This window comes from Pristis pectinata, chromosome 11 (assembly GCF_009764475.1).
Source record: "Pristis pectinata isolate sPriPec2 chromosome 11, sPriPec2.1.pri, whole genome shotgun sequence".
NCBI classification, from domain to species: domain Eukaryota; kingdom Metazoa; phylum Chordata; class Chondrichthyes; order Rhinopristiformes; family Pristidae; genus Pristis; species Pristis pectinata.
The window spans coordinates 36,417,774-36,431,710 of NC_067415.1; the positions used below are offsets into that span (position 1 = coordinate 36,417,774).

The window sequence follows — 13,937 nt, forward strand, 5'->3', positions numbered from 1 at the left end:
ACCCTCTCCTCTGGATTTGTTAATGGATCCATCAAAGTTCCTGGTGGGAGATTTTTCCCATTTAATAGGAAGCCTTAAAATAGTGAATGATTTTGCCAAGTGAATAGTTTGGGGAGAAACAACCTACATCTTTTGGATAAATGTTTAAAACTGAGGAAATGCAACATTTTGCAGGGAGATCAGGCTAGGAAGGTTAATTTTGGAATTCATAAATTCTCATCTGCATCCTACAGTATAATCCAAAAATATCAGATTCCACACACACACTGACGAAGCCCAGCTCTTCCTTACCATCACCCTCTCTCAACCCTTCTATGACCACTTTGTCAGGCATCCAGTATCAGGAGAGCAGAGCTGTTTACTAACTAAATATTGAAAAGATTGAAGGCCATTACCTTCAATCCCATCAGTTACTGTCCACATTTGTCTGAAGTTGGATTAGACTTCTTTCAATTGTTGTGCTAAATTGTGATTTTTGACTCCATAATCTCCCCATTGCCAAAATGCCCCTCTCTCAGCTGTACTTTCATCAGTCCAGACATTATTCCAGTGTTCTGCTGGCTGACCTTCTTTCCTCCAGAAACTTGAGCTGTGCTGCCCACATCTTTAACTTGTGTATCTGCCATTCACACACAAAACCTGTTCTTGGCTCCTGTCTGCTAGCACCTCAAATATAAGATTCTCACCCAGTGGTCAAATCTTGCTATGAGCTTGGCTTGCCCCTCTGAACCCATGTCTTTGTAACAGCTCTAGCCTTTAACTCAGTTCTTATCGCTCTCCTTTGATCCTAGTCCATTGCACATTCCCGCTTAATATTACCTCGCTGTAGCTGTGTTGATTCCCTCCTCCCCCACTCTTGTATATATTAAATAATAATGTAAAAAAGACACGTCATCTCACTGTTTCTGGATGCAAAAGGAAGAAATTGCAAAGAAGCATAAATGAGACTGCCAGTGGAGTGTAAATGTACACGGAAATTTGAAATTTAGAGATGCAGGTAACCCACAGATTTGCTCTCACTTTAAGATGCTATTTAAAATCTGTCACTTAACCAAGTTTTTGATCATCTATCCCAATTTCTTCATGTCTGCATCTCACATTTCATCTGGTTCCACTTCTATCAAGCATCATGGGAAATATTGCAATGCTAAGAGCTTTTTAAGTGCAAATTGTGATGAACTGTCAATACCACTGCAAACGTAATTTTGATTATAGTATCATAGATACAGCACAGAAACTGGCCCTTCAGTGCATCAAGTCCACACCACCCACCCATTTTCACTAATCCCTTGCATTATTCCAGTTTTTTTCTCCCCCATGTTCACATCATTCTTGCCCCACCCCAGATTCTCCCACTCATCGACAGCCTAGGGGCAACTTACAGTGGCCACATATCTTTGGGTGGAAACTGGAGAAGACACGTGGTTACAGAGAGAATGTGCAAACTCCAAACAGATGGCACCCCAGGGCAGATTGAACCTGGGTCTCTGCTGCTGTAAGGTAGCTGCACCGCTGTGCTGCCCTATGTTAAGACTTGGTTTTTGAGATCTGAAAATCATAGGTTTGAGTAAACAATGGAGTACTGCATGTATGTCAGCTCACTGTTTTTAGAAAAAAAAGAAGCCAACCACATGAGTTTAAAATAAATTGACATGAGTTTAAGAGAGATGAAGGTGTGAAATGATTTAGAAGGAATTCCAAACCAGTTAAGACATGAGAGTCAATGGTGGGATATAATGCAGAAATATTGGAGGAGGCCATTTGACTCTAAATCTTGGATTCAGTAACATCATGATTGATCTAGGACTTGTCTCCATGCACCTTCCTTTGCTAAGAAAAACATTATACCATTGCTTAACATATCCATCAATCAGATTTAAAATTAACAATTGACCTTGTACCATTTCCTTTTTGTGGAAGGTATTTCAAACTTGTATTTTCTAATTTAAATCCTGAAGTCTAACCAGAGTTTTACCCAGCTATAGCATAACTTCAGTGCTCTTGCATTCAAGTCCTCCAGATGTAAAGAATGTTGTTCTGATGGGCTTCTTAATTATTTATGTATCCGTGAGGGTCCATCACAAAATGTTTTGGGCCTTCACTCTTTCCAGCTATTCATCATTTGGAAAGTGTTCTGTACTACCAATTCTGGATTTAAGATGGATGGCTCCACATTTGTCAATGTTGTTACTTTTGTACGATGCTGTCCATTAGTTTAAACTATAAATATTTACTTGTAATATTATACTTCCATCCACACCTGCATTTAATGACCAAATACCTTTGTCATCAACAAGTTGGATTATGTGACCTTTTTGGCCCATAAGCCGTGTTGTGAACTTCCATGGTGAACAGTCAGAGTTGTACAGCACAGAACCAGGCTTTTTGGCCCACTACGTTCATGCCAACAATTTTGCTCACTTCCACTAATCCCACTTGCCCACAATAGGACTGTATACTATGTTTAAGAGGCATTTGGACAGACAATTAATAGGCAAGGCACAGAAGGATAGATTCATGGAGTTGTACAGCACAGAACTAGGCCTTGTTAGTATTTGATATTCAAAAATGCAAGCCAGTTTTGCCAACACACCTTGGATCTCATGTGCCCTAACCCTCTGGACCAGCCTACCAGGTGGACTTCGTCAGAAGCTTTGCTAAAGTCCATATAAACCACATCGACTGCCCTGCCTTCATCAATTAGCTTAGTTACCTCCTCAACAAAAAAACACTATCAGACTTGTAAGACAAGATTTCTCCTGCACAAAATCATGTTGAGTCCTCCATGCAGTCCCTACCTTTCGAAGTGAACAAATCCTGTCCCGTACAGTTTTATCCAATCATTTCCCTGCTATTGAGGCAAGGTTCACTGGCCTGTAGTTTACTGGCTTTTCCCTACTGTTTTTTTTGAATAAGGGAACAACATTAGCTATCTCTCAATCTTTGGGTACCTCACCCACAACTAATGAAGATGCAAAAATTTCTATTAGAGTCCCAGCAATCTCCTCCCTTGTTTCTCATAGCATCCTGGGATAGATTCCGTTAAGCCCCGAGGATTTATCCACCTTGATGTATGCCAATATCTCGAACCTTTCTGACACAGACATGTTCCAGAATATCAGTGTACCCCTCATCATACTCTCCACCTTCCATAATGGTATTCACTTAGGATCCTAGTTGTATCTCCTGGATTTCCCTTTTGGCCCCTGAAGGAACTCTTTCCCTAACTACTGTCTTGCTGCTTATAAATTTTTGGAATTCTCCTTAATCCTGCTTGCCAAGGTTGTGGCCCCAAATGAGACCCTTGTGGAACAATACTAGTCACATTCATTTTGTCTTACCTCAACTCTGATTACCTTAGTACTTCAGGTTAGTAAGGCAAGTGTGCCTATATTTACAGTGCTTTCTGTAAGTATGATGCAAACTATTTGGAGATGAAAGTTTAAGATATTGGCTAAAGAAATAATTTGAAATAGAAATAATAATGGAGAAAGTTAAAATGTTTGATCATAAAGCCATTTTCACAGCTTTAATACACTTCGTCATATAGTTCCTGAAAAAGCAAGCCACTTGGTTATTCTGTCTTCCAAATTAATTCAAAATTAATAGCATCATCTTAAAAACAGTTAAACTGTATTTTTTTTCTAGCAGGGAGCAGAAGTGAAGTCCTGTCACTTCCAGAAGCACAAGATGATCCCCAACGAAGAAATCCAGATATCAGAAAAGCCAAGCTATTACTGGGATGGGAGCCTGTGGTAAGAAACATAGAAAACCTACAGCACAATTCGGGCCCTTCAGCCCACAAAGCTGTGCTGAACATGTCCCTACCTTAGAGACCCATAGCCCTCTTTTCAGCTTCATGTAGCTATCCAAAAGTCTCTTAAAAGACCCTATCGTATCTGCCTCCACCACCGTTGCCGGCAGCCCATTCCATGCATTCACCACTCTCTGAGTAAAAAAAACTTACCCCTGACATCTCCCCTGTACCTACTCCCCAGCACCTTAAACCTATGTCCTCTTGTGGCAACCATTTCAGCCCTAGGAAAAAGCCCCTGACTATCTACCCGATCAATACCTCTCATCATCTTATATACCTCTATCAGGTCTCCCCCTCATCCTCCATAGCTCCAAGGAGAAAAGGCCGACTTCCCTCAGCCTGCTTTCATATGGCATGCTCTGCAATCCTGGCAGCATCCTTGTAAATTTCCCCTGCACCCTTTTTATGGCTTCCACATCCTTCCTGTAGTGAGGTGACCAGAACTGAGCACAGTATTCCAAGTGGGGTCTGACCAGGGTCCTGTATAGCTGCAGCATTACCTCTCGGCTTCTAAATTCAATTCCACGATTGATGAAGGACAATACACCATATACCTTTTTAACCACAGAGTCAACCTGTGCAGCTGCTTTGAGCGTCCTATGGACTCTGACCCCAAGATCCCTCTGATCCTCCACACTGCCTAGAGTCCTACCATTAATGCTATACTCTGCCATCATACTTGACCTACCAAAATGAACCACTTCACACTTCTGCGTTGAACTCCATCTGCCACTTCTCAGCCCAGCTTTGCATCCTATCTATGTCCTGCTGTAACCTCTGATAGCCCTCCACACTATCCACAACACGTCCAACCCTTGTGTCATCCACAAATTTACTAACCCATCCCTCCACTTCCTCATCCAGGTCATTTATAAAAATCACAAAGAGTAAGGGTCCCAGAACAGATCCCTGAGGTACACCACTGGTCACCGACCTCCGCGCAGAATACGACCCTTCAACAACCACTCTTTGCCTTCTGTGGGCCAGTCAGTTCTGGATCCTCAGTGCAGTGTGCCCTTGGATCCCACGCCTCCTTACTTTCTCAATAAGCCTTGCGTGGGGTACCTTATCAAATGCCTTGCTGAAATCCATATACACTACATCTACTGCTCTCCCTTCATCGATGTGTTTAGGCACATCCTCAAAAAATTCAATCAGGCTCGTAAGGCAGGACCTACCCTTGACAAAGCCATGCTGACTATTCCTAATCATATTATACCTCTCCAAATGTTCATAAATCCTGCCTCTCAGGATCTTCTCCATCAGCTTATCAACCACTGAAGTAAGACTCGCTGGTCTATAACTTCCTGGGCTATCTCTACTCCCTTTCTTGAATAAGGAAACAACATCCGCAACCCTCCAATCCTCTGGAACCTTTCCCGTCTCCATTGATGATGCAAAGATCATCGCCGGAGGCTCTGCAATCTCCTCTCTCGCCTCCCACAGCAGCCTGGGGTATATCTCCTCCGGTCCCGGCAACTTATCCAATTTGATGCTTTCCAAAAGCTCCATCACCTCCTCTTTCTTAATATCTGCATGCTCAAGCTTTTCAGTCTGCTGCAAGTCATCACTACAATCACTAAGATCTTTTTCCATAGTGAATACTGAAGTAAAGTATTCACTAAGTACCTCTGCTATTTCCTCCAGATCCATACACACTTTACACTTGATAGCTCCTATTCTTTCACGTTTCATCCTCTTACTCTTCACATACTTGTAGAATGCCTTGGGGTTTTCCTTAATCCTGCCCGCCAAGGCCTTCTCATGGCCCCTTCTGGCTCTCCTAATTTCCTTCTTAAGCTCCTTCCTGTTAGCCTTATACTCTTCCAGATCTCTAACATTACCTAGCTCTCTGAACCTTTTGTAAGCTTTTCTTTTCCTTTTGACTTGCATTGTTTCCTCTACATTGACATGGCAAATCACGTTACTAAAATCATTATCAGGACAAGTATTTTTCTGTTCTAAATCATTTTTTGCCATTTTATATTTGGTTGACTGGATTAGCCATGACGCTTCTGCTTTTACCCAGAAACGTGCTAAATGATAGTCAACACTGAACTAAAGTTCTGCAAACAATCAGTCTTTTAAGATGTGGCCCACAGAAGCTTGGCAGGACCAAATTGGGGAAGGTGCACTCCCTCTGTAGCAAGCTTATCCTTCCTTGGGTAAGGAGGCCAAAGCAACACTGTTCTCCAGATGTGGTCTGACTAAGGCCCTGTACAATTGTAGTAAGACATTGTTGCTTCTGCACTCAAAGTAAGCCCTATCATAATAAAGATGAACATACCATTGTCCTTCTTAACTGCTTGTTGCACCTGCAAGTTTTGCTGACAAGGATGCCAAGATCCCTTTTGTACATCAATATTTAATAATCTGTCACCATTTAAATGATCTGCTTTTCTGTTTTTCCTACAATTAATGGATAACCACATTTATCCACGTTATTTATGCTGCACATACCATATATTTGTCCATTTACTCAACTTGTTTAAATTGTCTTGAAACTTCTTCGCATCCTTTTCACAATTTACAATTTTATGTTGTCAGCAAAGTTAGAAATATTATCTTTGATTCTCTTATCCATATCACTGATAGACCCCTGCTGTTCATAGTATATAAGCACTGATCACTGCCTGCCATTTCTGAAAAAGGCCCATTAATTCCTACTCTGTGAAACAATTTTCAGTCCATGCCAGCACATAACCTCTGATCCCATGTGCTTTAATTGCACACACTAACTCCTTATCAAGTTCATCCTTATTACACTCAGTTGTCTTCTATGGGCAGGCCATATTATTCACATGTCCAACCTCAGCCTCCTTAAAATGGTTGCAAGCTCTGTCACAGAAACCAGATGTACACCAGGAAGGGAGGGTCCCTCTCACAGCAAGAGTCAGGCAGGGCCAGGAAGAGGACGAGGACATGGCCCCCTGTCACCACTGCCACACCCAAGTGTGAGAGACATCATGCGCAGGAGGCTGAGGACCAGAGGTGAGAGGTCTGACTTCTGGAAATCCCTGGTCCACGGTCATTCAGAGTGGCGCTGTAAATCTGCGTCAATTGGTCTGGTGCACACAGACGCCCCCCCCATGTAAACAGCACAAGGAGTACATGATCTACAAATTACTTGGCTATCTATTCCAATCTATCCTTGTAAGTAAATCCCTCAACTCCAGGCAACATCATGGTGAATCTCTTCTACACTCTTTCTAATGCTACCACATCCTTCCTGTAGTGTGGTGACCAGAACTGTACACAATACTCCAGCTGTAACATAACATCCCAATTTTTTTTTTACTAAATGCTTCAGCCAATGAAGCAAACATGTCAAATGCTGTTTTTGGGGAGTTATGAACTTGCACCCCATGGTCCCTCTGTATTCAACACTCCTGAGGTCCCAACCATTTACTGTGTGTATGTAGTATATCCTGTTCATATTTGACATGCAAATAACCATTACCTCTTACTCATCTGGATGTAATCTCAAGAAATGGCTGATAGTACTGAATATGACATAGACAATGAGATCAGAGAACATTTCAGCTGTTGTACTGGAATACTAGAACTAGCTGCACATACAGTACATAATACTGGCTTTTTGCTGGCAATGTAGAAAATTGCACAGGTGTATCCAGTTTTAAAAAAACTGGACAAATCCAATCTGGCTATTCACCACCAAATTGGTTTACTCTGTTACAAGCAAAATTATTAAAGGTATTTTCGACAGTAGTGTCAAGTACCAGTTGTTCACCAATTACCTAACTGATGCTTGGTTTGGGTTTTGGTGGGATCACTTGGCTCCAGACCACATCACAACCTTGGTCCAAAAATGAGCTGTATTTTAGAGGTGAGAGTGACTGCCTCAGCATTTGAGTCTTGGTAAAACTGAAGTCAATAGGCGTCAAAGGGAAAACATTGTAGTGGTTGGAATTGTGCCTCGTGCAAAGGAAGATGGTTGTGGTTGCCAGCAGTCAGTTATCCCAGCCTCAGGACATCTCTGTAGGAGTTTCTTGAGACCATGTACTAGACCCAGTCATCTTCAACTCTTCATCAATGACCTTCCTAACATTAGAAGGTCATAAGTCGAGGTGTTCATTGCAAAATGTTCAATTCCATTTGCAACTCCTCAGCAGATCAAGCCCCATGCCTGCTTGCAACGAGACCTAGACAACATTCAGGCATGTGTTGAAAGATGGCAAGTAATAAAGTGCCACAACAATGTCAGGCAATAATCATCACCAATGAGAGGGTGTAACCACCACTCTTAACATGCAGTGGCATTACCATTGCTAAGTCTGCACCATCAGTAACCTGGTTGCCATTGATTAACTGGACCAGATGTAAAATTATCTTGGCTACCAAAGAAGGTTAGATGTGAGATATCCTGTGGAATGTGACCCACCTGACACCCAAACACTTTCCACCATTTAAGAGACACAAGTCAGAAGTGTGATGGAATATTCTAATTTTCTGGATGTGTACAGCAAGCTCAAGAAGTACAACATCCAAGACGAGCAGCCTGTTTGGTTCATGCTCCATCTAAGAAGCTAAACATTCATTGCCTGTACCATTGCAGTGTGCATTCATCACTAAAAACCCTCACCATCTGGGACATACCCTCTTCTCGTTACTCAGAGAAGGCAGTAACAAGAGGTACAGGAGCCTGAAGACCCACACTCAATGATTCAGAAACAGCTTCTTTCCCTTTGCCATCAGATTTCTGAACGGCCCACGAACCCATGTGCACTACCTCATTATTCCTTTTTCTGCACTATTTATTTTTGTAATTTATGGTAATTTCATGTCCTTGCACTGTACTGCTGCCACAATACAACAAATTTCACGTCATCTAAGTCGGTGATAATAATTCTGATTCTGATTCAAGTGGACTTGCCCAAGCTATCCTGACAGTACCACCTAAATCCAAAGCCTCTACCACCAAGAAAGACGAGGGCAGTGAATGCCAGGGAACGCTTCTGCCTGCAGGTTCTCTAGCAGGTCATACACCATACCGACTTGGAAATTTATTGTCCGTCCTTCATTGTTGCTGATCTGAACCGTGAAACTCCTTCCCTAACAGCAGTGTGAGTGTACCTTCACCAGACGGACTGTATTGATTCAAGAAAATGGCTCACTACCACCTTTGCAGGGGCAATTGGGAATATGCGATAAATGCAATGCCCAGATGTTAACTTTTTTTTAATTGCATCTTTTAGTTTTGGTGAGGGGAGTGCAGCATTTGTCCATAAAAAGAATAACTGTATTAATGTCATAATATGCAACAGGTATGTGGAGTGATGATGCACGTTTTAATGTCTGTCTCGGGTTTCATAACAAAAATAAGCATTAAAGAAATAACATTTTTTTTACATATCTCCCACTTTCTCCACATAGGTTCCCCTGGAAGAAGGCCTAAATAAAACAATTGACTACTTCCGTAAAGAACTAGAATATCAGGCAAATAATCAATATATCCCAAAACCCAAACCTGCTAAAACAAAGAAAGGCAGACTGAGACACACCTAATGCACTGGAGGAAATTAAGCCATCAACACCCCAGGGAATAGAATGAAAAAAAAATTATTCAGGAACCTCTGGAAAAATTATTAAAATTGAACTGGAATTTGTAGTTTGAGCTTGCTTCTACAGATGGATGTGCCTAAAAAAAAACACTTCAGATCTTGCCTTGCACTTTTTAATCTATTTTATTTAAAGTGGCATTGCATTGTTGGGTAGCTTTTATATGTACTTTTTAGTTTATTATATTTGTCTTTGAACTATTTTTCCTTGCTGTGAAGGATTTCACATGGGGGAGAAAGAACCTGTTTTAAAAGTAGGTCTATTTATAACAAGGGGTACTGCTTTATTTTTACCATGATCATGTGCAATGATTTTCAACCAAGCTAACAGTGTGATTAGGTGATGTCAGATGGTTGATCTGGCATCTAAGTGGTTCCTCATCCACAAACTTTTGCTTGTTCATTTTTAACAGAGTTGTAAAAATGTTCTAAAATTAGGGAATATATTTCTTTTTGTAAAATCTATTTGTTATATAAGAGTTTAAAATGAAAGTAGTTGTCACTGCTACATTGTGTATGTGCTTGGAGGGAGAAGTGTGTGACTGAATATATGTATTTTAAGTGATTTTAAAAATGTTTTGGTGGGATATCATATTTAAACTATTTTTTACATCATGTAGAATTACAAAAAAAAAAGTTGTAATTTGTATGTCTTGTTCGTGACGTATTTATAGCTGCTTGTTGTTAAAAGTTGTTAGAATCAGGAATGTCCATTTACTCTTGCTTAAATAGTTTCCCACTTTAAATGAAAATTAAAAACTCACCGGCGAATGTTGTCATTCTTCTTAGTTCTTAAACCAGTAAATAAAACAGGAAGGGATGGCCTGGTCTCAGATTTACAACCAAATAGATGATGAAGGCATCTTTCCATGGGAATGCTTGACTTCCTTAATTGGTTTAATGTTCACAGTAGCTTGGAGTGCTGGGACTGATCTACCTGAGATGAGTTTTTATATTGTGTACCTTTTCATATTCTTGGAGCCAAATCTGTGTATTCTAGTTCTTACTGCCAAGGAAATTGGTCCAAGAGATTCTCAATCTTCAGAGAAACTGGATTTATTGAAATGTGCTTATAGGCACCTATTTTGATATGTGCTTTTGCTGTCCTTGATTAGGTTCAATGATCGTCAGAATGCAGTTCAGGTCCAAAGTGAATCAGCTCAGGCTTCCCTATATTAAACTCCATCTTATTTACATTTCATTTGTGACTTTTGCCTCCCATCTACACAACTAATGGTGCCTCCTAACTAAATATTGTTTCCAAACTTAGTTTCTCTCTCACTTCTTTCCCCTTCCCCTTCTCCCCCCTCTTCCTCTTCCCCTTCCCCTCCCCCCACCACCAAGAGAAAAGGTGAAACCCTTCATGCAGATCCTTTGAAACACTTGTCTCAGCCAGACCTTTGTAAAATATTCTCTTTATCCCAACAATTATTGTTAATGGCCTATGTCATGTAGTTAAGTCCAAATTCTTACGATCTTGTATTTTTTTAAATACCCTTTAGGGTATTTGGAAATGATGTATATAAACACATCCTGTATTCAGCTGATCTGAACCATTCCTCCAGGTTAGTCAGTATGACTTGCTCTTTGATAATCTATGCTAACTTTCTAACCAGTTGATAACTTGTAAAATGGCACAATCTATCGGATACATTTGATATCCTCACAATTCATGTGAAACTAACAGGTCAAACTGTCATTTTCCAAGAATGTCAGCCTTAATTTTTCAAATCCAAAGGTATAATTCCCAAATTTAGACAACTTTGCAAAGTAATAACTAAGACATCTGCAGTTTCCATGGTTGACGTTATCATTACATGAAAATATATATCCTTGAGTTCAAAGGCTTCAAGCTAATACAACAGTATGTCATTTTAGTCGTCTAAAAACTTTTGGCCAAGGTATCTTGAAAAGATAGTGTCTCTGAATATTTCTCTCATGCTGTGTTGTAGTTGTTCTCCTTTGTACGTTTAATTTGAAGTTGTTTTGAAGCGTGAGGAACACTATATATCTTGTTATTGTTCTGCTTATCTAATGGAATTACCTTACACTTGTTAAGTATGTCAAAGCATTGTTTGTTCATGTTGCTTTGGGATGTTCATCATGACCCCAGAAGCTGGAATATATCACTACAGATTTCTCGGTAAGGTATGTGCAGTACAGTAAAACTGTGATAATCTGGTACCCTCGGCATTTTAGTAGTTTGGCACTAGCACATTTTCTGGATCATTGGCTGTTACTGCTATCTTCACTTTTTACATGCTTCATAGTAGAATAATAAGTTTTCTGGTGAACCCAGTGAGTTTTAGATGGAGCAAGAAATATACAGTAAACACTCTAGACCCTGGCTGCACACTACCTGCAGCTCACACTTAAAGTGAGCCTTATGCCAAGCCATCAGTATTTGAACGATTGGATGGTGGATTATCAGAGCTTTACTATGTAATGAAAGAAATGCCTTCATAATCCTGGTTCATAGCAGTGACTCCTTTGAGAGCAACTATTTGCCATGACAGATTATCATTATTGGTAATATTGACATTAGCTGTGAAATTACTATGCCAAATTGGGGGGTGGGGTTAAAGTTAGTTCTGTACAATGGGGGTTGTTTGACATTTATGCTTGGGTACAGTGTATTAATGTCCAAGTTGAACGGTCTCTGTTGCGTTCAACTCCAAGATGAATGAATAAGTGTAGGTTGACGGAATTATTTTCAATCCATGGTGCCCCAAGCAATGTGCCTTAACTGTATTCTGAAAGCATTAGTGTAATTTTTCTTTCATTTCACATGCTTGCTTCCTTTGAGTAATATTGGCAGTCTAGTGGCAGATAGTGACCATGCACACAAATTGAAAGTGCTAAGAGTAAATTTGTATGGGACTTGTATAACCAAAGGCACATTTTTGTAAGCTTTGCCTAGAATTGAACCCAAGTCCACAAACAAAAGATTGCTGCTTAGGTACATTGATGTGAACCTTGAATATGCTATATTAAACTCCTGGTCAGTATTTGATGTGAAACTGTTTTATTTTAAACACTTGATCCAATGAATGTCTTATCTAAAACAATCTAATGTGGACAAGTCATTGATCTGAGGCAAGTACCAATTCCCTCCTATGCCTCTTAAAAGGTGAATAATGGAAGGCTAGTGCTTGAATTTTCTGTACATGTTTTTTTGCAGTAATTATATTTCCATTCTGTTTGGTTGTAAATAAATTAAGGTGTTGAAAGTTGTGGAGATTGACTTGCTGTATCTGAGTTTTCTGTATCCAGGTCCCATTAATGTTTTCTATGAACATGATAATGGGAAACTCCTGCTGAAGCAACCACATTGGTAAACTACAGTGATTAGGGTTTTGCTGATTGGTCCAAGAGCCAAATGGTTGAAGGGAAGTAGCTGTTCTTGAATCTGGTGTGTGGGACTTCAGTACCTCCTGCCCGATGGTAGCTGCAAAAAGATGGCATGGCCCGGATGGTGGGGATCTTTGATGATGGATGCTACTGCCTTGAGACAGCACCTCCTGTAGATACTACTGATGGTGGGGAGGGATGTGCCTGTGATGTATTGGACAGAGTCCACTACTGTGCAGCTGCTTACATTCCTGTGTATTCCAATTGCCACACCAGACCACGATGCTACCACTCAGGATACTTTCGACAGTACATCTTTGGAAGTTTGTAAGAGTGTTTCAGTGATGAGCTGAACCTCGTAAAGAGCACTCTCCTTATGATTGTGTCTATGTGCTGGGCCCATGACAGGTCATCTGCTATGTTAATGCCCAGGAATTTAAAGCTGTTGACTCTCTCACACCTCCAATCCCCAATGTAGACAGACACATGTTCGCCCTCTTTCCCCTTCCTGAAGTCGACAATCAGTTTCTTTAGTTTGCTGATGTTAAGCAAAGAGGTTGTTCTTGCAGCACCACTCAATCTGACTAATCGCTACCTGTGATTCATCCAGCAGTAGTGTCATCAGTGAATTTGAAGATGGCATTGGAGCTGTACTTAGCCACGTATAGAGTAGAGCAGGGCTGCAGCCTTGAGGTGCACCTGCATTGATCAGCAAGGAGAATGTTGTTACCAATCCTCAGAGTTCTGCCGATAAGGAAGTTGAGTACTAGTTGCAGCAGGAGGTACAGAGGCCCAGGTCTTGAAGCTTGATGAGGAGTTTGGATGGGATGATTGTGTTGAATGCCAGGCTGTAGTCGATGAACAGCAGCCTGATGTACGAGTTCCTGTTGTCCAAATGGTCCAGAGCAGAGTGAAGAACCAGAGAAAATTACACCTGTTGCAGCAGTAGGCAGGGTCATCTCTGAGGGCAGGAGTTGATTCACGCCATAACAACCTCTTGAAGCACTTCATTATGGTTGATTGCAACCTTTAGTATCAGCACATTTCCACTTCTGGTCTAGCGACCATTCTTAAATTGAATGGTCCCACCACTGTGGCTGTGCTCAGGTATTAAGGCTCTTTAACTCTGGCATTCCCTCCCTAAACTTTTCCATTTACTTCCTGCATAACCTACCTCTTATGATGCGCCT

At 40.8% G+C, this 13,937-nt stretch overlaps 1 protein-coding gene across 4 annotated transcripts in view; it reads left to right on the forward strand.

Moving 5' to 3' along the window:
• The window catches only part of uxs1 (UDP-glucuronate decarboxylase 1), a 69,348-nt gene extending 56,714 nt beyond the window's left edge, over positions 1–12,634 (forward strand). For 2 of the 4 annotated variants that reach the window (XM_052026554.1, XM_052026552.1), the window contains exons 14-15: positions 3,652–3,755; positions 9,212–12,634. In XM_052026554.1, the coding sequence (XP_051882514.1) occupies positions 3,652–3,755; positions 9,212–9,343 (236 nt within the window). In that variant the 3' untranslated portion in view covers positions 9,344–12,634. Of the gene's footprint in view, positions 1–3,648; positions 3,756–9,211 lie in introns of all 4 variants that reach the window. The other 2 variants (XM_052026551.1, XM_052026553.1) reach the window with 1 other exon arrangement.
• The last annotated feature ends 1,303 nt before the right edge of the window (positions 12,635–13,937 follow it).